This window comes from Hippocampus bargibanti, linkage group LG03, assembly GCF_051943395.1.
Source record: "Hippocampus bargibanti isolate YZ-2025 linkage group LG03, ASM5194339v1, whole genome shotgun sequence".
Taxonomy (NCBI): domain Eukaryota; kingdom Metazoa; phylum Chordata; class Actinopteri; order Syngnathiformes; family Syngnathidae; genus Hippocampus; species Hippocampus bargibanti.
The window spans coordinates 24686709-24711794 of NC_142736.1; the positions used below are offsets into that span (position 1 = coordinate 24686709).

At 40.9% G+C, this 25086-nt stretch overlaps 2 protein-coding genes across 2 annotated transcripts in view; both read left to right on the plus strand.

Moving 5' to 3' along the window:
* Positions 1–18020, plus strand: part of galnt2 (UDP-N-acetyl-alpha-D-galactosamine:polypeptide N-acetylgalactosaminyltransferase 2) — a 49936-nt gene extending 31916 nt beyond the window's left edge. The window contains exons 4-16 of the mRNA XM_088992751.1: positions 2973–3071; positions 3178–3245; positions 4674–4739; positions 4909–5030; positions 7644–7731; positions 7810–7897; positions 7985–8088; positions 8669–8795; positions 11282–11374; positions 12994–13077; positions 13307–13433; positions 14618–14737; positions 16070–18020. Of these exons, the coding sequence (XP_088848877.1) occupies positions 2973–3071; positions 3178–3245; positions 4674–4739; positions 4909–5030; positions 7644–7731; positions 7810–7897; positions 7985–8088; positions 8669–8795; positions 11282–11374; positions 12994–13077; positions 13307–13433; positions 14618–14737; positions 16070–16225 (1342 nt within the window). The 3' untranslated portion in view covers positions 16226–18020. The remainder of the gene's footprint in view (positions 1–2972; positions 3072–3177; positions 3246–4673; positions 4740–4908; positions 5031–7643; positions 7732–7809; positions 7898–7984; positions 8089–8668; positions 8796–11281; positions 11375–12993; positions 13078–13306; positions 13434–14617; positions 14738–16069) is intronic.
* A 3156-nt stretch (positions 18021–21176) lies between these two features.
* LOC148900790 (uncharacterized) lies at positions 21177–24694 on the plus strand. The gene is made up of 2 exons (XM_088992752.1): positions 21177–22540; positions 24183–24694. The coding sequence occupies exons 1-2, from the start codon at positions 21347–21349 to the stop codon at positions 24207–24209; spliced, it is 1221 nt and encodes a 406-aa protein (XP_088848878.1). The 5' UTR covers positions 21177–21346; the 3' UTR covers positions 24210–24694.
* Positions 24695–25086: the final 392 nt, after the last annotated feature.

A 25086-nucleotide genomic window follows, 5' to 3' on the forward strand; every position in this document is an offset into this window, starting at 1 on the left:
CCGAAACTGAAGCCATTGTTTTGATTCTCCAGCAAGGCAAGATGTCTTGGGCTGACGCCACGAACAAGGGGGCGGGGCCTTCTGAAACTGGCCACTTCCGGGTTCATTTTTTTTGCAGATTTTGGCCACATTAAGTCATTTTTATTGGTGTTTTGCATTTGACTAAAATATCATACTGCATGTTTTGGGTATTTTAGATGCTATAAAACGTTTTTCTGAGGTCAGTTAGGAAACAAAAAAGTGATGTTGGTTGTCCTTTAAGCAACAGCGGTAGAGTAACTCGTACATTCTTCTTTTGATTGGAGCTTTTTTTTCAACTCATCCATCAATCATTTTCTTCTCCCCATTTTTATTAGGGTCTCTGTTAGCTGGACCATCTCCAAAATGGTGTTGGGCTAGAGACAGGTTAAACCCCGGTTTGGTTGGCCGCCAATCACGGGGCATATATACAATGATTCAAATACTTTATGTCTATACACCCCTAATCAAATATTCAGTTTTAATGATTAAAAACATTTTTATATATATCACAGAAACTTTTGAACAGGAGTATGTATACTTTTAAAATCCACTGTAGACAAATAACTATTCACACATTAGGGGATGGGAAGGGTCTCTTCCATTGTGCGAGGAGGGTAATGGGTTTAAGATTAGAAAGCGATGTTTAAAGATGTTTGTATAGCGAATTGCCCCAACAGAGGGTAACATACAAAGTTCAGACAGAAAGGCAGCCATGCTAACACTTTCAGCAAAAAGAAGAATGGGTAGCCAAATATGCCACTGTGTGTATTTACAGTGTTATATTGAGTGTAAATCTGTTAGTAAAGAATTAACAACTGCATGTCATTATTCTGTCTTGGCTGAGTTCTTCCAAGTGTCCATGTAGCCTCAAAATAAACCAACCCATCCTTTTTGTTAGCTGGCCTTGCTTCAATTTATTTGCTCTACAGACAGATGTTAGTTTTGCTCCTTAACTTTAAATACATCAAGTTTTTCACAGTCCTGTTGTTGTCACACTGGAGGCAAAACACATTTTGCTTTGATCGCTCTCCTTGAAGTCGTTCCATTCCAGCAGAAGGATTAGCATCTGTTTTATTGCTTCTCTGCTTCACCAACCCATTGTTCTTCATTTGATAACATTTTCCTGGTCATGCTAATGTTGCTTTAATAGCTCATTAGGCAAACGCTATGAGCTCCCTATGTTTGCTGCCAACACTAACATCTGTCTATTCATCACAGAGGTTTTATTTTTGCACTTCCAGTCCGACCACACAAACACACACCGTTAAGTGTTTTGGGGAGTGACAGTGGTCATGACGCACTGACCTGACGTGGCTACCTAAAGCCATTAGCCTACTAAAAAATTGGGGATGCATCTCATATTGATTTGTCAGTTTTCCCAGCATGCAGGCGCTCCCGATGGTGAAAGATTGAAAAAGCGGATGTTCGGGTCTCCTCAGCCTAGGGACTCCTTTGCAATTTTCAACACAGAATCCAAAGAAGTTAAAGATTTCTTATAAAAGGCTCACACATAAAAAATCTTTTGTGCCAATGTGATGATTGAGGGGATGTTAATTTTGGATTGATGATTCATTCACATATGTGACATATTGACTTGTTTGAAGCCAGTGATACTGTGACAAAGATAGGACCACACACATACACACTCAATTCCATTTTCTACACTTTGGCTCAAGATACAGCACACGCACATCAAACGCAGTATGGTGTGTATGGCAGATTTTTAAAATTGGTTGTTTGTAGTGGCCGGGGTCAGACAGGATGAGAGGCGGTTGCTAATGAGGCCATGGTCCTCTACTGCTTCCATTTTGCTCTCTTCCCTGGTGTCTTATGTCCTCGATTGTAATTCAGGTGCATCTCGAGTAAAACCCAATGCCAATCTCAGCCAATCCACTGCACACCACCAGGCAAAGCAATTCACATTTATTTCGACATGTCGTTGACATTTGAAGTATATATGCAGGTTTACCTTAAAGGACAACCGACACCACTTTTTTGTTTCCTGACATCAGAAAAACATTTTATAGCATTTAAAATACCCAAAACACGCATGATGATATTTTTAGTCAAATGTAAAACACCAATACAAATGACTTAAAGTGTCTAAAAACTACTTCAAATTGAACCCGGAAGTGGCCAGTTTCAGGAGGTCCCGCCCCCTTGATCGTGGTGTCACGCCAAGACGTCTTGCCTTGCTCGAGAATCAAAACAATGGCTTCAGATTCGGAGAAGATGCTTTCTTGTTACTCATCCAGTTATGAATATGATTCAAGTACGTAGTTCTGAAGAGGAAAGCATACATGTTTGCAATCGATTAAATAATTTATTCCGTGTCATTTTGAGGCATCAGGACAGAAATGTGGCACCCAAAAAATGCATAAGATGGCGACAAAGCTCTGTTGGAAATGGGCTGATTTGTCTCCTGGGAATTTGTGTCAGCGAATATCAAATACTTGTCTCGGTGCAACACACAACGATTCACCATCTCATTACTTATGTGTTTTCCTTCTAATCTCTCCATCAACACAAAATTTTCAGACCAAACAAAGTACCGCAAAATGCATTGTGTGTCCTTTCTCGGTCAGGGGCGTTCCTTCCATGACGTGACGTCAGGAGTCATCACCAACTCAAAAACAAGACTTCCTGAATATTCAGCGCGAATCTCAAAACAGCTGTTTAAAATCATTGAGTGGAAGAGCATTTCATTCTTTTGCCTTTTATAGATATACCCAAAAGAATATACCCAAAAAAAGCTGGTGGATAATTTTTCACAGAATCCTAATTGAAAATCCCTGTTGCAGAGCATCGTGGATATGCATGTACTTTGTCTTAATCCACATTTTTGGGTATTAAGTTATATCCTGTTGAAGCCTTTTCATTGTGTTCACCGGTGCATTCCCGCTTGACAACATCTGTATTCAAATGTTTGCGTCTGTTGTGCGTGTGTGTAGTTGCAGACATAAGCAGTGGAAGTCAGACCTGCCAGCTTCGAGTGTGGTCATCACCTTCCACAATGAAGCACGCTCCGCTCTGCTGCGCACCGTTGTCAGGTGCGTGAATGCTTTTTATTCGTGTTATGCAGAAGCAAATGTAAATATTAGGATCTTGGTGTTTTATTTAGTTCTTCTCCTTTTCTCTTTCTTCATCGCGCTTCAGTGTCTTGAAGAAAAGTCCCGTTCACTTGGTGAAGGAGATCATCTTGGTCGATGACTACAGTGATAATCGTAAGCAGAATGCACACAATGGCATAACATTATTCATTGAGAACAAGCTGCATAGCTCAGGGGGTGTCTACTTGTTGAGTTGAGTCTAAAAAAAAGCAACTGCAAAAAGTGTGAAATTGTCTAATCCTTTTTTTCACATTTTTACTTATGGAGGCCACATTTCACCATGAAGCTGCTAAGGGGAACTTTTTGTTGAATTTAACCGAGATCAACATGCACGTCGACTGTGTGCAGCCTATCAGGAGCTAATGTTGGTGACTAACACTAATATGCACTAAGAGACTACTTTTTGGCTTCGACTCATAATTAGACTTTGGCCATCGCTTGAAAGTGTTCGCGCTTTTTCTAGCATGACTGCTAAGCAGTAGAGGGTGAAACTTGATATGGAGGGCGATGTGTAAATTACAACGGTTTGGTCACAGACACATTTCAATTCCTTTTTGACTTTTTTGATTTTTATTTATTTTGTTTTAAAAAGACAAATTCCTATGATGTGTCCTGTTTAACTCATTCACAGCCATTCACGAATTTATTCAGGAATTGAAAATATGACGTAAAACGGCATTCCCAAATTAGTTCGGTATTCCATCTTAGCGCTTTATTCCAGCTTCAGCTGTTATTAAGCGCTATATAAACCAATTTGTATGTATTGCATTGTATTTTGGACAGCCACCCTCATTTCAAGCTCATAACTCCAGACCCATATAATTTAGTAATTAACTCTTTTTTTCTTGTAAAAGAAGAGAGTCTAAGGTTTCTCACGCTGTACTGAATGTTTATGTCGTCCTAAAACTCAATATTATGTGGGTCCTGGAATTCAAGTGACAATGACAAAACCCCCGGCACTGGAGTGGACACATTTTGCACATATCTGGCAGTGAATGAGTTCATGGTGTGCTCCAGTGAACTAATGTGGACACATCATACTTTATATTGAGGCGTTCCAGTTCAATGCACTACTTGACTGCAACTTGAGGGAGCACCTTATTATCCACTATCGATTTATTTTCCGGTGGCCCAATGTTCCAGTGGTTAGCCCGTCAACCTCACAGTGCAGAGGTACCAGGTTCCATTCCAGCTACGGCCTCCCTGTGCGGAGTTTGCATGTGTGTTTTCGCCGGACACTCCACGGACACAATCCAAAAGTATGAATGGAAACTGTTAGTGTGAGCACGGTTGGTTGTTCTTCTCTATGTGCCTCGCGATTGGCTAGCAACCGTTTCAGGGTGTCCTCTGCTAACTGCACACAGACGGCTGGGGTAGGCTCTCGCATTCCAGGCGACCCATGTGAGGATAATTGATGGATGGATTTATTTTCCTTATACCCGCCCAAGGACGTTTTGGCAAAAACCCATGCTAAAAAAAATATGGTAACACAAATAGTGTGATACCGCTGTGCGAAATAACGTATTTATGAATTTGTTGCAGCGGAGGATGGAGCGCTGCTGGGCAAGATTGAGAAAGTCCGCGTGCTGAGAAACGACCGCAGAGAAGGTAATTAGATGAACAGAAGATGTTTTCATTTTTTAATCTCGGGACAACCCTCTTGGTGCTGTTGCTTTGATATCGAGCGCGAGCCTAAGGCTCGAGATGGAGACATTCTGTTCAGGAGAAAAGTATTGCGCGTGTGGTTCTTTGTAACCAACTTTTTTTTTCCCCCCAGGATTGATGCGCTCGAGGGTTCGTGGTGCAGATGCTGCCACGGCGCCAGTCCTCACCTTCCTGGACTCTCACTGTGAATGTAATGACCACTGGCTTGAGCCGCTCCTGGAGAGAGTAGCTGAGGTACACACGTGCACACTGACACATTAATGAAGAATTTGCTTATGCTTGTAGTTCTGTGTTCAACAACAAATTCATGCTGAAATTCTACAATGGGTGGATGGATGTCTTATTCATCCTATGAGAGAAATTAAATTACACCCAAAGCAGTGAATCAATTAAAAAAACATTTTTAAACGAAATAATATTTCTTTTTGATTGACAATCGAAAAGTGATTCATTTCACATCATGCATCCCATTGGGGAAACTGGAATAAAAACAATGTTCAATCATGATACAAATTGGTTTTTGCTGCCGAGCTTTAAGATCTAATTTTGGACGTAGTTATGCCAATTGTCTTTCCCCTCATGAATTCATTGTTACCCAAAAGCCTGTGAAGTATTTTGTTCAAGGTGACTCTTGTAAAGATTGCTCTGCTGCACATCTTTGAAATCTGGAACATATTCAGTATTATTAACAACAAAGGATGAGCGGTGGGATAATGGTGAGTGGTAATCTGCACCCATACATTATTTCTCTTCTTAAAATTTGAACATTAATATTTCATTCATCTCCTTCTGGCAACACTGGAAACTACTCTCAGTATGATGCAGTAAAGTTGTAACTGTTCCCAATCCAAACCACAACCACAATACTAAATGTTATATTAACAGATCCAAAATAAGATGTATCGAACATATCCCAAATAAGATTCACCAAGCTGTACCAATGCAATTCATTTGAAAAAAAAAAAGGCTAATTGTTTTTGATTAACACTGTTTGGGAGGTATTCATGAAACAAAGTTTATTGTGGTTCTCGTTTAATACAACCCTCCAATTTGACTGCATCTGGAAAGGTTCTAATTACTGTATTTTAAAAGCATGAAAGGAGTTTGCACGCCATCATTGTTTTTCTCTTCTACTCTTATTCTGAGACTTTTGACATTTCCAAGCGGTGTTTGTGTGATGATACCCTTTTACTTGTTTGTTGAATGGCTACAAAGTCGTCATTTGGCCAATTTTCAAGTAGTTATTTCCACTTTTACGAAAACTACCCCCCCACCAAACACCCTCAAAATGTCACAAACACACTGCAATGCTTTTAGAGTGGAATTGATTTTGTTTCCTTGCTGCCTTTCAGTATTTTGAAAAAACACGCTGCATCACAGCACTGCCAATTGCTTCATCACGTAGTGTGTCTATTTCTATCTGAAAAGGTTGTTTTTCTGTCCTTCCCTCAAGAGAGGTCAGAGGTTCTGCATGCACCCACGGAGCTGGCTGGCTGGCTGGCGCTCAGCTTCATGCCGAGCTCGCACGTGTCTCATTTTCTGTACTCTCCTAAGTACAGATTCAGTCAAAATTTAAGGGTTTTATTTATGGATTTGATTGTAGTGGTTAACTCGGGGCTTGGGAATGGTACCAAATTATCTTAAAAACGGAAGGTTAGCCTGACTAAAATATGAATGAACTGAGCTTTATTACAAATTAATTGGCTGTTTGAAGTAAGATCATTAAGTATAGACTACAAAATGTTCATTTGTCGAGCCAAATTTTCATCGGGAGTACGTTCTCATGTTTTAATAATGATGTGAAATATTTATCTGCATTAGACAGACCTTGTTGAAAAGTTGGAAAGCATTTTTTTGTTTCTCTCCATTACTTAGTGGCTTAATTGGCTTCCTTTCATTGAGTCTTGATTTCATAAAACAGTTGACCGATTGCTTTATTTGATTTCTTTTATATAAATTTTAAATAACAAAATATCGGATTGGATTGGATTGGATTTGCCTTTATTAGTCTCACAGTGGAGAAATTTACATTAAATATAGAGAAAATCATGTCCATTACAGATTGCAAATGTTTTAAAAATGAAATATTGTGTGTGGCGCATTTTTCTGATGTTGCTTTCGAGTTAAAAATGAGTTGAAACTGAATAAACTTTGCTTCCACTTTATGAAGCACTGTTTTTTTATTCGATTCAAGGCACAATGAATCAACTCAATTCCACACAACTGACAAAATTCACAGAATGAGTACCGCTCACTTGGAAAAATGTTTCCTATTGTGTTCGCAGCCCACCTGTGCTTTTCGCTGGAATTTGTGTTAATCTGGGGTGTGCATTGACCAGGAAGATGTATTTTGAATTCATAATTTTTACCTTATTAACTCATTCACTGCCAGACAATGTGCGAAAATGTGTCCACTCCAGTGCCAGGGTTTTTGTCATTTCACTCAAATTGCAGGAGCCGCAGAATATTGAGTTTTAGGAGTACATAAACATTCAATACAACCTTAGACTCTCTTCTTTCATCAGAGTTTATATGGGTCTGGAGTTATCTGCGCTTGAAATAGGGCCCACTGTAGAAAATACAATGCATACATATTGATTTATATAGTGCTTTAACAACAGCTAAAGCTGCAACAAAGCGCTAACATGGACAAAAAGCAAATGCTGCCCCCTCGTGGAAGGGGAAAACTTCCAGAGGTCTGACCGGCGCTTTATCGGGAGCTCCCGCAAGAAAAACCATAGTGTCTTAATTATTATTGACATCCATTGTTGTCTTTGACATTTGCATTTCACCAACCATCTGGACCGAATGATACAATTATTATATTTCCTCTCGCCCTTTTTCCAGGATAAGACCAGGGTGGTTTCTCCCATAATTGATGTCATCAACATGGACAACTTCCAGTACGTGGGAGCGTCGGCTGATCTCAAAGGAGGTATAGTACATGACCTTAATGCAGCAACAGTATGATGAAAAAAATAACATCCGTGTATGTGTGTGTGCATGTATGTAGGTTTCGACTGGAATTTAGTGTTTAAATGGGATTACATGACTCTGGACCAGAGACGAGCAAGACAAGGCAATCCAACCGCCCCCATAAAGTAAGACAACACAAAACCTCTCACACCATTCTGGTTACCCATTACTAAAATCTTTTTTTTCTCTGACACCCCTCTCCCCATTTGCAGGACTCCCATGATAGCAGGAGGTCTGTTTGTCATGGATAAGGAATACTTTGAGCTTTTGGGGAAATATGACATGATGATGGATGTTTGGGGAGGAGAAAATCTGGGTGAGTGCAGCTAATGCAAATGTCAGTAATATGCAGTGTAAGTGCAGCATCAAGTCAATAGTCTAATGAAGCTTGTTAAAACCTTTTGTTTGTTTCGTCGGACAGAGTTCTTGTATAAATGCGTTGCTCACAATGTTGTCAAAAGCATTGGGACGCACAGTCACGAACACCAATGGGACTGAAAATATCAAAGGGGAATGGGAGCATTTTTGGAGTTGTGAAAGCTTCCATTCTTCTGGGAAGTCTTTATCCTGTTTCGTGCGCGGCCCGGTTCCTATTCTCTGTTGTCGTTCGTCCCTAAACATATTGCCATCAAGTCTTTTGCCCTCTTAATTTTGTTTAAATTAAGTTGGGAATTTGTTTCGAGCGTGCAACTGTCAGACCGAAGCATTCTCCTTTGATGGGATTTTTAATCAAGTGAGATTGCCAATTCATACATTCATTTCATCACAAATTCAGACGACTAGAATGTCGGCGAGGGAGCCTGACACCGCCGCAATGCCGAAGACATTTATGAAGCGCTGATAGCTTGTGGAATAATCTCCTGTTTGTTTATTGGCCCGTCTGTGTTGTGTTTCAGAGATCTCATTTCGTGTGTGGCAGTGCGGCGGAAGTCTGGAAATCATCCCGTGCAGCCGGGTTGGACATGTTTTCCGGAAACAACACCCCTATACCTTCCCCGGCGGTAGTGGCACTGTCTTTGCAAGGTGCGGGGGATGTCAAACTACCAATTGCAAGCATGTCCCTTAAATGACTTTCCTGAATACTTTGTAGACAGCCAACTCTATGGCATTATTAGCCGTTAATGTTGAGCTGCTGGAGACCAACATTCAATTACCCTCTTATTATTCAACAGTCAAATATTCGTACACCGACATCCGATAGTCATTATCATTTTCCCATCCCATTGGAAGACGGCGGTGAATTTTGCATCCACCGTAGCATCACTGTGTTGAATACTTTTTAAGTAACCAAATTGTGAAAAATAAGGTCAAAACAATACCTCTCAACATTTAAAATTAATAACATGTCATGAACTAATAATGTACATCAATCGGATGAGGCTATGATCCCAATGGCCACGGGAGTCCCGTTTGTCTCAAAATCCAGTAGGCTGTGGAATTTTGGTCTTTTCTCACAGTCTTTCACCATATTTCTGATTGGCCATAAGGGAAATTTGCTTCATACTTAACATACTTAAAGCAAATAATGAATCTTTTGAGGCTCATTGATTCGAGTTTACATATAATGTTGTTGTCATGGATGAGGTCATACATAAGGTGGTTTGAAATATGTTTTATGATTTTGGTGGCACATTTAGAGATAGATTTTGGTCACTTTGATTAGAGTATTGTATCTTAAAAATTGCCACATTTTTTCATCCAAATTATTATCATTGGTGCCATCCTTGATGTTTCCAGCTGCTGGTGAACATTAGTCAATAAATCCTGCAGCACCCACGCCCACCTCAAAATGCAACCATTGGGGATGTCTATGAAAAATGGCAAAGCGTTCGGTGCATCGTAATCGCCCCCAAATGCACGCCGACTGCTTATCACTGATGAAAAGGCCAGACGCTCTCTTGTCTGCTGGCGGCGACCCTCGGGAGCCAAGAGATGGCTCCAACTGATGACATTCTGTTTGCTCTTTCGGTCTCTCCTACTTAGTGAAGCTGTGCGGACATGTTGCAAAGTGGACGATCATAAGGAAGAAAGACACATTTATGTTTTCTCTTCTGCTAGAACAATTGGGTTACAAAGAACAAGTCTAGACATCGTCTTTAGAAAGGAACTCTTCATGCATGAAGTTATCCTCATATTAACTCTCCCTCTTTAAATATTAAACGTCATCTGGTGTCACCCTTCCGCTCGTACAGAATTTTAAGTAACTTGTATTTTACTATAGACATCTTTGGAAAATGTCAGTCAGTGGCTTAGGATCAGTATTAGCTTTCTGTATGTGTGACAGGTGAAAAAGTACCAATGAACATTTTAATTTATCCAGATGTTAATTTTAATCTAGATCAATAATATCCAAGTCTCGAATCAGAATTAATCACAACACTAGCATTTATCCAATAATGCATCTTAACTCATTCACTGCCAGTGTGTGAATTTATTCGGGAATTGAAAATATGACGTAGAGCGCCATTCCCAAATTCGTTCAGGTTTTGTTTTTTTCATGCTTGGGTTCCGATAAACCGCTGGCCATGGCCTCTGGCATTGTTTTTTTTTGTCCACAAAGGGGCAGCATTTCCCTTTTTCCATGCTAGCGCTTTGTTCCTGCTTCAGCTGTTGTTAAAACACTATATAAAACATTTAATTTAAAGCAGATTCTTTACTTACAGACAGTGTAGGTGTTCAAATACCTGACATGTTTCGGCGTCTACTTCCGCCTTCGTCAGAGTGTGGCGGAAGTAGACGCCGAAACATGTCAGGTATTTGAACACCTACACTGTGTGTAAGTAAAGAATCTGTTTTAAATTAAATATCAAGTAGACAGGATGAACTTAGTACAACGACTATATAAAACAATATGTATGTATTGTGTTGTATTTTGAACAGCCGCCCTCATTTCAAGCTCATGTAATTCCAGACCCATATAATTTAGGAATTAACTATTTATTTCTGATGAAAGAAGAGAGTCTAAGGTTTCTAATGTTGTATTGAATGTTTATGTAGTCGTAAAACACAATATTCTGTGGGTCCTGGAATTCAAGTGACAATGACAAAAACCTTAGCACCGGGTGGACACATTTTTGCACGTCTGGCAAGTGAATCAGTCAATTTATTGCATCCTCTGAAAACAAATTTATCCTCGAAAAATTTCAACTGGATTTGGAATTTAGGACCATGGTCTTGAAAGACAAATTGCCTTATATGTCATCATCAGTACAGATCTGCCACCATTACAGTGTATCCATCTGACTCAGCGTTTAACAGGAGTCTGTCTGTGACATTATGAGAGAAGAATGCAAATATAGCAAGATTGCTCCGGGCTCTGTGTCAACACTTTGCTTTGCTTGGCAACCTCTACTGAGAGCAGTAACGAGAGAAATAAACACACGACACCACTTGACTGTCCAAACAGGTGGATGCTGTCCTTGGATGGCTGTTAAAATATACAAAAACTCATGTAATCACCGGCACACTTTTTCATCTTGTCTCTTTTCTGTTCTTTCTTGTCATTTCAGGAACACCAGGAGAGCCGCTGAAGTATGGATGGACGAGTTCAAAAACTTTTACTACGCCGCTGTTCCCTCTGCAAGAAATGTGCCGTATGGGAAGTAAGACTCATCTTTTTTTTTAATTTTCGGATATACAGCTATGATGATACTTGTGTTAAAGGGCATATTTCATTTGTTTTTGTTTCTACTTCCTTTCATATCTTTGCTGCTGCGAAATATAAATTTCTCCACTGCGAGACTAATAAAGGCTAATCCAATCCTATCCTTTCTGTATATAAATAACCTGCTAGTGTAATAATGTCATCAGAGAAAAATATATACAACGATGGGTCGGACTGGAGAGATTTTTCTAGTTTTTCCTATTTCCTTTGATCATGGAGACCGTGTTGAACCATTTGTTGACTATTTTTGTATGCTGATTTTATTTCAAAGTGTAATGAGAAGGAGAGATGAGTATGTGAACAATTTTAGATGCAATCATACTGCAATTTCACAGCATTGCCATCTTCGTCATCTTGCTTGTTGATGCTTGCTGATGCAAGCACTGGTGAAATGTGTGACCGTACAAAGCCATCACAAGGGTGTCGCATGAAAAAAAAAAACTAATTGTGCCCCCTTCAACCACAGATTGTGGTTTACATGAATTGAGATTTACCACCAAACTCAGATCTGAGACAGTGTGACGAAGATGCACATTGATATTTGATTCTGTACTTTTCTAAATAATGTGCTTTTCTAAATAATCTTATGTGTGAGTTGAAATTTTATTGGTCCAAGTAATGTCAAATATTTGTTCTAAAAACACAATTTGATTAGTTTTATCCATGGATTATATTACATTTTAATGAAAAAAAATAAAAATGCTGTATGTCAATTTAATCTGATTAAGGTCCTAGTTTGTAACCATTTACCTTAACTTAACTCATTCACTGCCAGACGTGCAAAAATGTGTCCACTCCAGTGCCAGGGTTTTTGTCATTGTCTCTCAAATTCCAGGACCCACAGAATATTGAGTTTTGGGACTGCATAAATATTCAATGCAGCGTAAGAAACCTTAGACTCTCTTCTTTAATCAGAAAAAGAGTTATTTCCTAAATTGTATGGGTCTGGAGTTATATGAGCTTGAAATGAAGGTGGCTGTCAAAAATACAATGCAATACATATACGTATATTGGTTTATATAGCGATTTGACAACACCTGATGCTGGAACAAAGTGGTAACATGGAAAACGGGAAATTATGCCCCCTCGTGGAAGGGAAAAACATTGCAAGAGGTCTGGCAAGTGCTTTATCAGCAACCAGCCAAGACAAAAAAAAACAAAACCCAAACTAATTCGGGAATGGCGCTCCACGTCATATTTTTAATTCTTGAATAAATTTGTGAATGGCAGTGAATGAGTTAACAATCTTTTGTTTTCAGTCTCCCCGTGCTCCTTGCTAATCGTAATCAATTTTGGGAAGTTTGTTTAATTGCATTCGTTGGCCATGATTTCCGCTTATTTACACTGCAAAAGCTCCCCTGAGAGATTCAAGATAGATAAAGTATTTGTTGACGTTTTCGGAACATTGTTGTCATATTCTCCCCATTTTTGCTTGTTTCCTCTGCTGCAGTCAAGCCGTGGGCCTCTGTGGTCCTTCTCCTCATTTCTATAATTGAATCAGTTTTCACCGTGAGTGACAAGCCTCTCATCCTCTCTGTCCCTGGTTATCTCCCTCAGCATCCAGAGTCGTTTGGATATGAAGAAGCGTTTAGCCTGTAAGCCCTTTAAATGGTACCTGGAGAATGTCTACCCTGAGCTTCGGTAAGATGATGACTATATTTCATTTTCTATGCATGAATGTGTCCTACCGCATCCAAAACGGTCTGCATTTAATAACTGTACAATGTTTGCCCACTTTATTAGTTTATCGTGTTGTACTGCAGACAAATTCCTTGTGTGTTCTTCATACTTGGCAATAAAGCTGATTCTGATCATTGATTTTTGCACAAGTATTGAAAGACAATTATTTTTTTTCTGCGTGTGTGTTTAGTGTCCCAGACCACCAGGACATAGCCTTCGGAGCCTTGCAGCAGGGAGGAAACTGCCTCGACACACTTGGACATTTTGCTGACGGCGTGGTAGGCGTTTACGAGTGCCACAATGCTGGTGGAAACCAGGTACCGTTACCATGGAGGTCAAATGGTTGCACTGGTGCTTTGGAAATTATAATCATGTTTTGTGTGAATCTGAATTAACCCATGATTTATATGAGTTGACCATATTAGACTGCCTCTTAATGACCAAGGCGTGGACACAACAAGTAGAGCGACACAATGTCAATTGGATCGAAAAAAAAAAAATGCACATTTTTTAAAAACTATTTGCGTAGATATACCATTACCATTATTTTTTTCATCAAACAAATAGAACATTATTGTTGCTATTTTTGTAATTGATAAACGCTTGGCAAACATTTTTCTTTTTTTGAGGAAGATGGGCTAAAATGGGGTACTGTGATTGCATTTTTGCGCGTTTCAATGAGGAAAGATGATTTGATGCAGACGTGTGGTTACGGGCGAATTTTGCTTATCTCAATGCACCACTGTATCGTGTACAAAATCTACCATACAGATGATAAAACACGATTTTGATTACCACTGCCTGGAATGCATTAAATCATGACTTCTATATAATGTTCATGATTTTGATTGGAAATGGCATCCAAATAGAACTGCATGGTTATACAAACCCGCTCTCAGTGTAATGCAAGGAAAAGCTACACTTGTGCAAACTACAGCTATCGTATTAGGAGTCTACTGCTCCAATTAAATAGCCGTCACACATCCTCTCTGCCAATTCATTACCCATTTAAATTTTAAATATGCACTATTTTGCACACTCCTAACCTATTTATTGCTTCTTTTATTCATAGCTTATTGCCTTTTACACTTCATTTGGTAGCCTGCGGCTTGATGAGATGGGGACGATTCAGACACTTTTTTCCCCTTTCTACTTTTTGAACATATTGTTAAATTAATATCGTAATTCTCTGGCAGAGGTGTATGTTCTTGAGGTGGATTTTCTTTTAACTGGATGTTAATGGATCGTGAAGGTTGCCCGTGAGCATAGAAAGTCCGATAATAGAATGTAATATTCACCCAACTTTAGTCCTACAGTATTATTCTTTGTTTTGAATGCCTTGGATTCACAATGAAAGTTGGCAATGACACTGCCGACTTAGAATATGATAAGAACATGTCATTTTCTTATATGTACTGTTGAAAAATTATATTACCCTGTTCTTTACCATAGATTATTTCACCATTGTATGATTGTACTTTTTTTTCTTTTTTTTGCCAAGGAATGGGCCCTGACTAAGGACAAGTCAGTCAAGCACATGGATTTGTGTCTGACAGTGGTGGACAGAACTGCCAGCTCCCTCATCAAACTGCAGGGCTGTCGAGACAATGACAGCAGACAGGTATACTGACACTCAATTTATATGAAACATGACAAAAAGGAGCAAAAACCACGACCAATAGGCACAAAGTCTCATTAATTGCTGCTTAAGAATTATTACAACAGTACTTTGCCATTGCAAGGCTTCAATGAACTGGCAACTGAACTTAGAGTGTGACATGTCATCGGCAGGCAATGGGGAGACTGGAAGAGTCACAGAAAGGAATAGTAGTGCGGAAATGTATTGGTCCATGCATGAATCAAACACCTGTTGTAAATGTTGGTGTTCATCTTGTTGTTAGAGAACAGTAAGTTATACAAAACGCCTGATCAATCAATATTAATAGGTGACTCAAGGTTACATTAACTCATTCACTGCAATTCACGAATTCATTCGGAATTGAAAATGCGACGTAGAGCACCATTCCTGAATTTGTGCGGGTTTTGTTTTTTCATGCGTGGGTGCCGATAAAGCACTGGCCATGGCCCCTGGCAATGTTTTTTCTTTTCCACGAGGGGGCAGCATTTCCCTTTTTTTCCATGTTAGTGCTTTGCGGAATTGAAAATATGACGTCGAGCGCCATTCCCGAATTATTATTTTTTTTCTTGTTTGGCTGCCGATAAAGGGAGGTTTTTTCCATGTTAGCGCTTTGTTCCAGCTTCAGCTCTTGTTAAACGCCATATAAACCAATATGTACGTATTGGATTGGATTGGATTGGATTTGCCTTTATTAGTCTCGCAGTGGAGAAATTTACATTTCACAGCAGCAAAGTATTGCATTGTATTTTTGACATCCACCCTCATTTCAGCTCATATAACTCCAGACCAATATAATTTAGGAATTAACTCATTTAAGATAAGAGTCTATGGTTTCTAACGCTGTACTGAATGTTTATGTAGTCCAAAAAACTCAATATTCTGTGGGTCCTGGAATTCAAGTGACCATGACAAAAACCCTGGCACTGGAGTGGAAACATTTGCACAGTGAATGAGTTAAAGTTAATTTTGGCTCATCCTGAAATAAACCCAAATACCTGTTTTATAGAGTTGATTTTGTAATTTAATTTGAGGAAATAAAGTCTTTTGCATCATTCTCATGATGGATTTCGGCAAATTAGTATAGCATAAGATGGCGTGTTCCAAAAAAGCATCAATTACCAAGATTAAACGGAACCAAAGTATGAATTTTTTGGGGCAGTCGATGTCTCAGGGTCCAGATCTTGAACAATGAGTAGAGCCATTCCAAATGCCGGCCCTCAGTTATGGAACCCCCTGCTCCCTCCATGACACATTGTGAAATGTCAACCTTACAAACTGCTAATTATTTTCCATCTTTGCCTTTTTTATGAGCAGAAGTGGGAGCAGATCGAGTCCAATTCGAAGCTTCGTCACATGGGCAGTAACTTATGTCTTGACAGTCGCAGCGCCCGCATGGGTGGGCTCACTGTGGAGGTGTGCAGCCCCAACCTGAGCCAGCAGTGGAAGTTCACTCTGAATTTACAATCCTAGTGAGGAGCGGGGGGGACAAACACTGCCACTAGACATCATCATCCTCTGCTAAGAGAATGACACACCAACTGACTTTACGAACTAGTAGAAGATGTCGACTGGAGGGGAAAGACAAACATGATGGATGAACGGGTCCATCTTGCTCCTCCCTTGGGGGTCTGAGATTGCTTCTATACCACCACTCCCTCCTGCAACATACAGACCGGCTGAGAGCTTTGCAGACCGCAAACAGGAAACTGACCCTATTTTGTGGGAGGACCAGTGCCGGTGATGCTGATGATGATGCTGTGGGGGATAAAAGCGATGAAGGCTTTCCATCCAACTACAACATATCTCAGTGTTTTTCTCATTGATGGTTCAGGAGGCCGAATAACATGAGTACTCCCAAGTCGTTTGTTTTCTTCAGTGCTGGTGGGAATGAACTCTTATGTTTTTATTTTGTCATTATTTTCTTTTTAATGTTTTAATTACTGTTTATCGGTGGAGGCGCCTATGAGCGTTTTTTTTTTTTTTTTTTTTTTTTTAAACAAAAACGTTTTCCGAATCGAGCCACAATTGGCGGAAAACTTTTTCTTTCTTTTTAAACCTTATGTTGAATCGCATCGGTTGACAGGATCAGCAGCGATGAGGTGGATTAAAATGAATAGTTTCTACTAATCTTCGGCCCTACAGCCCACCGCCCCCTTGTCCTCTGCCCACAAAAGTTGAGGAGGAAATCCCCCCCCCCCCCAATACACAGCGAAGCTTCTGAGGAATTCTTGGAGAACATGGAGTCGGGGAGTACTGCTCTCTCCTCAGGCTGTGGCACTGGCTGCTGCACTTTAGCATCATTCTTTTTGTCTTTAAAGCAACAACACAGCACGAAGCTCTTAGAAGCTTATTATTTTTGTTTTCCTCTCTTTGTCAAAATGGGGGAAAAAACTGCAAGGACAATGAACTCTTAGACAACTGATGTATTTTCTTTACTCTTGCTGCTCTTCGGCTACTCCCTCTGGAGCGCCTCCGTTTTATACAATTTCAGTTTGCATTGTGATTTTATGTTGCTGAGCACATCAGGCAAAATTTGTCTTATTTACTGTTGCGGCAGTTTCTCTCTAGAAGGTAAGGGAATAAATAGCTGAGCTTTTATTATCACCCCAACTCCTATTAGTTTCTCTACGGTAGTTCTGACCTGAAGCGCACCGCACCACACTAGGTAAAATGTTTGTCCAATTGATTTATTGTATCTCAAAGGGGGAACTCAACCACATCCGCAGCTGCATAGGTGTTAAGTGAAAAGGAGCACAGGTTGTATAAGTGGATCGTGTTCAAAGTGTGCATGTTTGTCACTGTACTGTCACTCAACATGGGTCAAACTGTTTTTGGTGAATTGATGACACATCAGATTCAGTGTCATTTCAAATAATGAACTCCTTTCTCAGACAATTATGGTCCATGCAGTTTTATTGCTGTCCGATGACATCGCAACACGTTGAATTAACAGACTACCAATAACTGAAGCACCAAAAGCAAATGCACCGTAATGTACTGTATGTTGTTTGTTTTCAAATGTTAGTGTAGATTCGTAAAGAACCTTTACAAACATGGCGGCCATTTGTTTTTCTTTCAGCTTGTAACAAAATGTATCAAGTTTCCACAAAGCACATTATGTCATCAATGTATTTAGATTTTACAGTGATTTTTTTTTTGTATTGAGGGACAAAGAACAATACATTAATAACAGTCATGATTTGTGCTAATGTTTTCTGTATTTACAAGTTGTGTTTAAACAACGATGATAAAGTGTTTTTTTTAATTTTGATTCCCTCTTTAATGTTTATTCTCCATTCTCCATTCTAATTTTGACTTATCCGATTCACTTCTCTAAAAAATACTCAGTCTGTCAAAGTATGTTGATTGCTTCATTAAAACAATGAAATTCATTTTGCAATTTTGGTACAAAGTGAAATGAGAAGATGTGGTCTGTTGTGAAGGACAGTTGCCGTGGTGATGTTAATGGAGTACTCCGTGAATACCAAACAGTTACAGTATATTGAATAGCTCCCTACTTAACGGTGCATGCAGGACAACATCGTTTTTACATAAAGTTCAAATGAATGAAGTGGATTTGCAAGGTTGTCCTCGGACAGCAATGCTCATGTATGATAAAAGATTGCCGGTTCAATCTCCCCACATCTCACACAGTTCACATCTCTGACTGTTTTTATTTTTACCAAGTGTCTGTCCATCTGTTGGATCAATTTCGTTCTTTTTCTCTTTTCCTTTGTCTTAAACTTCAGTTGAAGTGACATTGCAGCTGCCTATGCGACACTTGATCGGCTTCTGAGCTGGGCTGCCAGCACCAGTGGGTGCCGGGGCAGATACAGACCTTGCTTGTGAGGAGGGCCCTGTTGCCATGGTGACTGTAATGTACTCGTAGGACAGAAATGTCAGGTGATTCTGAGGTTGTTGAAGTGTTGAGGGGCTCGTAATGTTTGCACTAGAGAAAGTTTAATTTGTGCTTTGTAATTTTAAAATGTGTATTTTTAGAATTAAATTTTAGACAACCAGATAAAGTATGATCGAGTATAAGTAAGCCTTTGAAGCACTCCCTCTGTTCATTATTGTATTGTCATGGCAACCTCACACAAAGGTGATGGAAATATGTATATATTTAAATATATATATATATATTTAAATGACTAAATAAAATAAGAGAAAATGTTTGGTGTACAGCGCCCTCTATTGCCCAGCAGTAGAAATTGGAAGAATTGCAAATGACATTTTTCATAACCAATAGGGACCTGCATCTCGTGGGCCCACAAGAGGATGTAATTCGGTCCGCCATGGAGTTCCAAAAACAGATTTTTGATGCCTCATATTTTCTCATACAAAAATGTGGCCCACTGATGACTTTTTCAGAACTGAAATCAGAATCGGAATCATCTTTATTGCCAAGTATGTAGAACACACAAGGAATTTGGTTCCGGTAGAACACGCTGCACTAGTATCGTCGTCAAAAAAACCCTGCTAAGTGGCACTATACAGTTCCATTTTGGCTACTGTTGAAAGAGTTCAAAGAGTTAATGGGGGAAGAAGCTGTTTAAATGTCTGTTGGATTTGGTGCGCATGGATCAGTAGCGCCTGCCTGAGGGGAGTAGCTGGAAAAGGTGGTGGGCAGGGTGCGGAGGGTCCAGTAGGATTTTCCGCGCCCTAGTTTGGATTCTTGCAGTGTGCAAGTCCTCGAGAGTGGGTAGGGCAGTGCCAATGATTTTTTCCGCTGTCCTAACTGTCCGTTGAAGTCGGATTTTGTCCATTTTTGTGGCGGCCCCGAACCAAACGGTGATGGAAGAACACAGGATGGATTCGATGACAGCCGTGTAGAAATGTTGCAGCACCTCCTGTGGCAGGCCATGCTTCTTTAGCAGCCTCAGGAAGTACATTCTCTGTTGGGCCTTTTTCGGGATAGAGTTGGTGTTGACCTCCCACTTCATGTCCTGGGAGACTGTGATTCCCAGGAACTTGAAGGTTTCAACGGTTGACACCAGGCAGTTGGATAGTGTGAGGGGTAGGTGTGGTGATGGATGTTTCCTGAAGTCCACGATCATCTCAACTGTCTTCAGCGTGTTCAGCTCCAGGTTGTGACGGCTGCACCAGAGCTCCAGCTGCTCCACTTGTTGTCGGTACGCAGACTCGTCGCCGTCTTTGATGAGACCGATGACCGTGGTGTCGTCTGCGAACTTTATGAATTTGACAGCTGGGTGCGTTGAGGTGCAGTCGTTCGTGTAGATAGAGAAGAGCAAAGGAGAGAGGACTAATCCCTGCGGGGCTTCCCTACTGGTGAATTGTAACCTATGATACGCCACCAAAGAGTTTTGGGTTGCTTCAGTAGTAATGGGTGTTGCTTTTATGAACTGTTCTGAGCTCAGCCCATTGGAATCCAACTGTACATATCTGAGTTACCATGGCAACACAGTCTGCAAATCTTTCTGAACCGGATCCATTTAATACAATGCCTTTTGATGATCGAATGTTTATATCTTGAGCACAGTGTGCCAACATTTCTTCCCGTTTTTTTTCTTTTTTCTGCATTATGAACTAGAACATGTTACGTATGACAGGATGTGTTTTTCACAGGGTATGAACCTCTCAACATTCTAATGTCTTAATATTTGTGACCAGAACATCCAAAACATGCGTCATAATTTCAAAATAACGCGGGATAAAATGCATTTTTTTGGAAAAGAGAAAGGAAGTGAAACAATAGTTTGATCCCATTGTCATTTTTATTTGCAGAATTATTGCTCGTCCTAATTATTAGCTTAGCATCCGTTCTAACTGGCCAAACTTAAGTTATTAAATGATGATGGCCAGAAATTCTGTCTCATGTTTGAATTCTAAATGACCGATAATAACTACAAATTAAAGGACATGAACTTGATACCTTATGGTCTTGCGTGTACAAGTGGATATTTTTGGATACCTTCATGTTAATCTGTGTACAGTATGTACATAGGAGAATTGTGTATCCAACCCCAGGTTCCAAGTAGGCTTTGTTTTTGTCACACTGCAGCGATTCGCTATTTTATAGACAATGCTAACTTTGAATGAGGGGGAAATGATTAATTTAAATATAAAACATTTTTTGAAGTGAATAGAGTATTTAGTGTGCGTCCATTGTCCCATTTTGACTTTTGCGTGACTGAGTCACTGATTACTGCTGTTTTATTTTCATTGAATTTTAACATTTGGGCTGATACAGTATGTCATGAAATTATTTGTTTTTGACTCGTCACATTCCTGGTGCTTTTTGTCATTCGTGACACCAACGTATTTATCCATTCATTTTCCGACCCGCAGCCAGCAAATCGCAGGGCACACAGAGACGAACACCATATGACAATTTAGAGCATAGGTGTCAAATTCAGGGCTGGGATATTTGCGTTCGAGTGTTGTCTACTCGCCGTGGGTAGAAGCTCGCGCCGAATATCCCCAATCAACCCAGTCGGAGTGGCGTCGCCGTTTACTGGTTTGTTTCTACATGTGCTCTAGTTGCATCTCTGTGCGTACAGCCACCACTAGAGGGCACTGGAAGACTTTGAAGTGAATCCGGCCAGCTGAACTGCGTCTACCCTCTCGAAAATGGCGTTAGAGGAATTACAGTTGGACATCAAAGGCAAGTTATTTGGACTGAATTTTCAACAGTTGTCAGAGTTATGTGCTGAAATCCAAATATCTGGACTGGAAAGAGAGCAACTTACAGGAAAGACTCGAGGCCAACTAATTAATATTGTGTCAACCTACATTGAAAGAGCTGAATTAGAGCTAGAAGATGAAGGAATGTCAGATTTGCTACGTGTAAAGGACTTGATTGAAAGTATAAAAGATTTTGAACTAGGAATAGCCAAACCAAGTGAGAAAGGTCGGGATGCAGTGCGAAAGAGAAGCATAGTGCCCCCAGACACTGCCCCCTGGCGCAAAGATTTCAAAATATCTGGACAAATAGGTGAACTCGGACAAAAAGATAAACTCACATTTCCTAATTTGGTCAGACAGATAGAAAGTGGGCTCAGTAAAGGCTACCAGGGGGATGAGATCATTGATGCAGTGGTTCGTGCCATAACACCAGGTCTGCAGTTGAGAAGCTACCTCGAAGGGAAAGAAAATCTCACCCTACCTTCTTTACGAAGGATTCTCCGATCTCACTATCAAGAGAGAGGAGCCACTGAATTGTACAAGCAGCTCTCATCGGAAGTGCAGACTAATAAAGAGTCCCCACAGAAATTTCTACTGCGTGCGATGGATCTTCGTCAAAGGATTCTTTCTGCATCTCAAGAGGCTGAATCAGGGGTGAAGTATGATCCCACGTTGGTCCAGAGTTTATTCCTGCACACAGTTCTGACGGGGTTACAGAGTGACAATGTAAAGAGTGACATGCAACCTTTCCTCCTGCTAACCACCACATCAGATGAAGTACTGTTAGAAAAATTAAACATGGCATGTGCAAATGAAAAAGAGCGACAGGAAAAAAAGACAAATGCTGCTGCACAGGTGACAACGCTGAACACTGTCCAGTTAGATGACACACCAGTCCCGATTGGGAAGAAGACAGTCTTAAAGCAGAATACTTTTACTGTGCCGAATGAACTCCTTTCAGAGATCAAAGAGATGAGGTCAGAGATGATGCTGTTAAAAGAGCTGCGTGCAGAAGTGTCCCAGATCAAAGAGACTATTCAGAAACCAACAGCCACTTCTCAGCCCACCAGCGGAGGACCTGAACGCCTGCCTGACCACTACCCTGAACAGGTCGCCTTCACTCCACCTTCACAATATCAGGTAGATCCACCAGCCAGGCACTACTACACCCAGCACTCCCCATCAGCTCTTCAGCAGTACCACCCAGCACCAGGCCCCAGGTCGATGAGGGGGGCAGCACAGTTCCAGCAGCGGTTCGCCCCTCAGCAGTACTACATGCCCCGTCGCCCTCAGCCCAGGTGTTATTCTTGTATTCAGACAGGTGAAGAATATTGTCAGCACTGTTTTAAATGTGGAAGTAGTGAACATTTCAGAGCAGGCTGCAGAGCACAGAACTCAGCTAGGAACCATGCTTTAAACTAGAAAGGGTTACCCCAGTGGGACATGGTGTGACCACAGCGACAGATAGGTCCCAGCGTTACAGTGGTGCTATGAAAATGGAATGTAAGCCCCATACATGTGGCCGCGTTCAGAAGAGATATAAGCAGTCATTTGTCGAGCGTACAGATAAGAAACAGTGTGGCAAATTACCTTCGGTCAGGGAGTTAGTGGGGAAGAAATGTCTTATTCGGTGCTTTTTGGGTAACAAAAGGGTTGAAGCACTCTGGGACTCGGGGTCCCAGGTGTGTGCTGTAGATGAGTTATGGAAACAAACGAACTTACCTGACGTGTCATTGAAAAATGTGAATGAGCTTATTGACCCTGATAACACTCTCAATATTGTGGCAGCTAATGGAACGGATATGCCTTATGTAGGATGGCTTGAGATACCATTTAAACTTGGTGCTAATGATCCAGGGCTACTTGTACCAGTATTAGTACTAAAAGGTGACCAGCAACAGTGTCCTATCATAGGGTTTAATGTCATTGAGCGTCTTGTGTTAGATAGCCTCTCTAATGAGTCACAAACAGGGGATACAGAAAAGCTCTTGAAATCGGTTAGACTAGCTTTTCCCCACCTTAAGCGCAATAAAGCTGCCACTTTCATAAAAGCAGTTAGTATGGGACAAGCACATGAGTACCGTGTAAAAACAACAAATGAGAGATTCACTATAGCCAGGCATAGCTCACTTATTATTCCATGCAAAGTACAGGCTAAGCCCTTTAAGGAAGATGTTACATTGGTTTTTGAGCCAAGTGAAAACCCACAGTGGCCAGATGGCCTCGAGCTTTGTGACTCGTTGGTCTCAGTAAAGGCAGGTTCCATCCCTAGGATAGTTGTTAGTGTCCAGAACCCTACTAATCATGATATTAGGTTTCCAGTAAAGACTATTATTGGTACAGTGCAGTCAGTAGGGTCTGTCTACCCAGCTAACATATTTAAAAGGGACCTTCCTTCAGCGGTTGTCAATGAGGTCCATGTCCAGAATACCACCATCGCTCTCAGTGAGCAGTGGGACCCCCCAATTGACCTTTCTCATTTGGACGAAGATAAAAGAAAGACCGTTCAGCAGATGTTGAGAGAGGAATCGGCATCATTTTCAAAATCGGACGACGACATAGGGTGTGTGGAAAACCTACAAATGGACATTTTGTTGAAAGACACTGAGCCCGTTTCAAAGACATATATGTCTGTCCCAAAGCCAATGTACAGAGAGGTGAAAGATTATTTACAGGACTTGATAGCGCAGGGGTGGGTGGAAAAGTCCACTTCCTCCTACTCATCCCCTGTCGTCTGTGTCAGGAAAAAAGATGGTACACTGCGCTTATGTATTGATTACAGAGAGCTGAACCGGAAAACACACCCTGACCGGCACCCCATCCCACGGGTACAGGACGTGGTGGATACCCTTGGGGGTAACACCATCTTCTCGCTGCTGGACCAAGGCAAAGCATACCACCAGGGGTTCATGTCCAAAGGGAGCCGACACCTGACTGCCTTCGTGACCCCTTGGGGCCTTTATGAATGGATTCGAATTCCGTTTGGACTCATGAATGCACCAGCAGCGTTCCAGCGGTGTATGGAACAATGTCTGGAGGGGTTACGGGACGAAATATGTGTCCCCTATCTTGATGACATTCTTGTTTTCAGCGGGACATTTGACAACCACGTTGAGGACGTCAGACGAGTGTTGCGACGTCTCAGGGAAAATGGAATAAAACTCAAAGCCCGAAAGTGTGACCTCTTCAAGCCGGAAGTGAGGTACCTCGGCAGGATTGTCTCTGCTGAGGGGAGCCGAATGGACCCGGCAGATACAGCAGCAGTGCGTGCCCTGAAAAACAAGCAGCCAGGCACTGTCGTGAGCTTCGAGCCATTTTGGGACTATTAAGCTATTATAGGCAATACATCAAAGATTTCTCTTGTATCGCTAGTCCCTTGTATGATTTGCTTAAAGCCCCTCTGAATGTTGAGACTCAGCAGCATCAAAGACAAAAATGGAGAGTGAGACATAACAGTGTGTCTTCCAACACACGTATTGAGTGGAGTGATGAGCATCAGTCAGTGTTAGAGCAGCTAATAGACTGTTTAGTTCAACCACCAGTTTTAGGTTTTCCTGACTTCGCGCATCCTTTCATTTTGCATACAGATGCCTCTAACCGGGGTTTAGGTGCTGTGTTGTACCAAAGACAAAATGGCAAACTTCGCGTGATAGCCTATGGCTCTCGGACATTAACTGCAGCTGAGA

Coding starts and splice junctions, on each gene's coding strand:
- LOC148900790 (XM_088992752.1), top strand. CDS start 21,347: ATGGCGTTAGAGGAATTACAGTTGGACATCAAAGGCAAGTTATTTGGA. Junction 22,541..24,182: donor CTCCACCTTCACAATATCAG/GTAGATCCACCA, acceptor TATTGATTACAG/AGAGCTGAACCGGAAAACAC.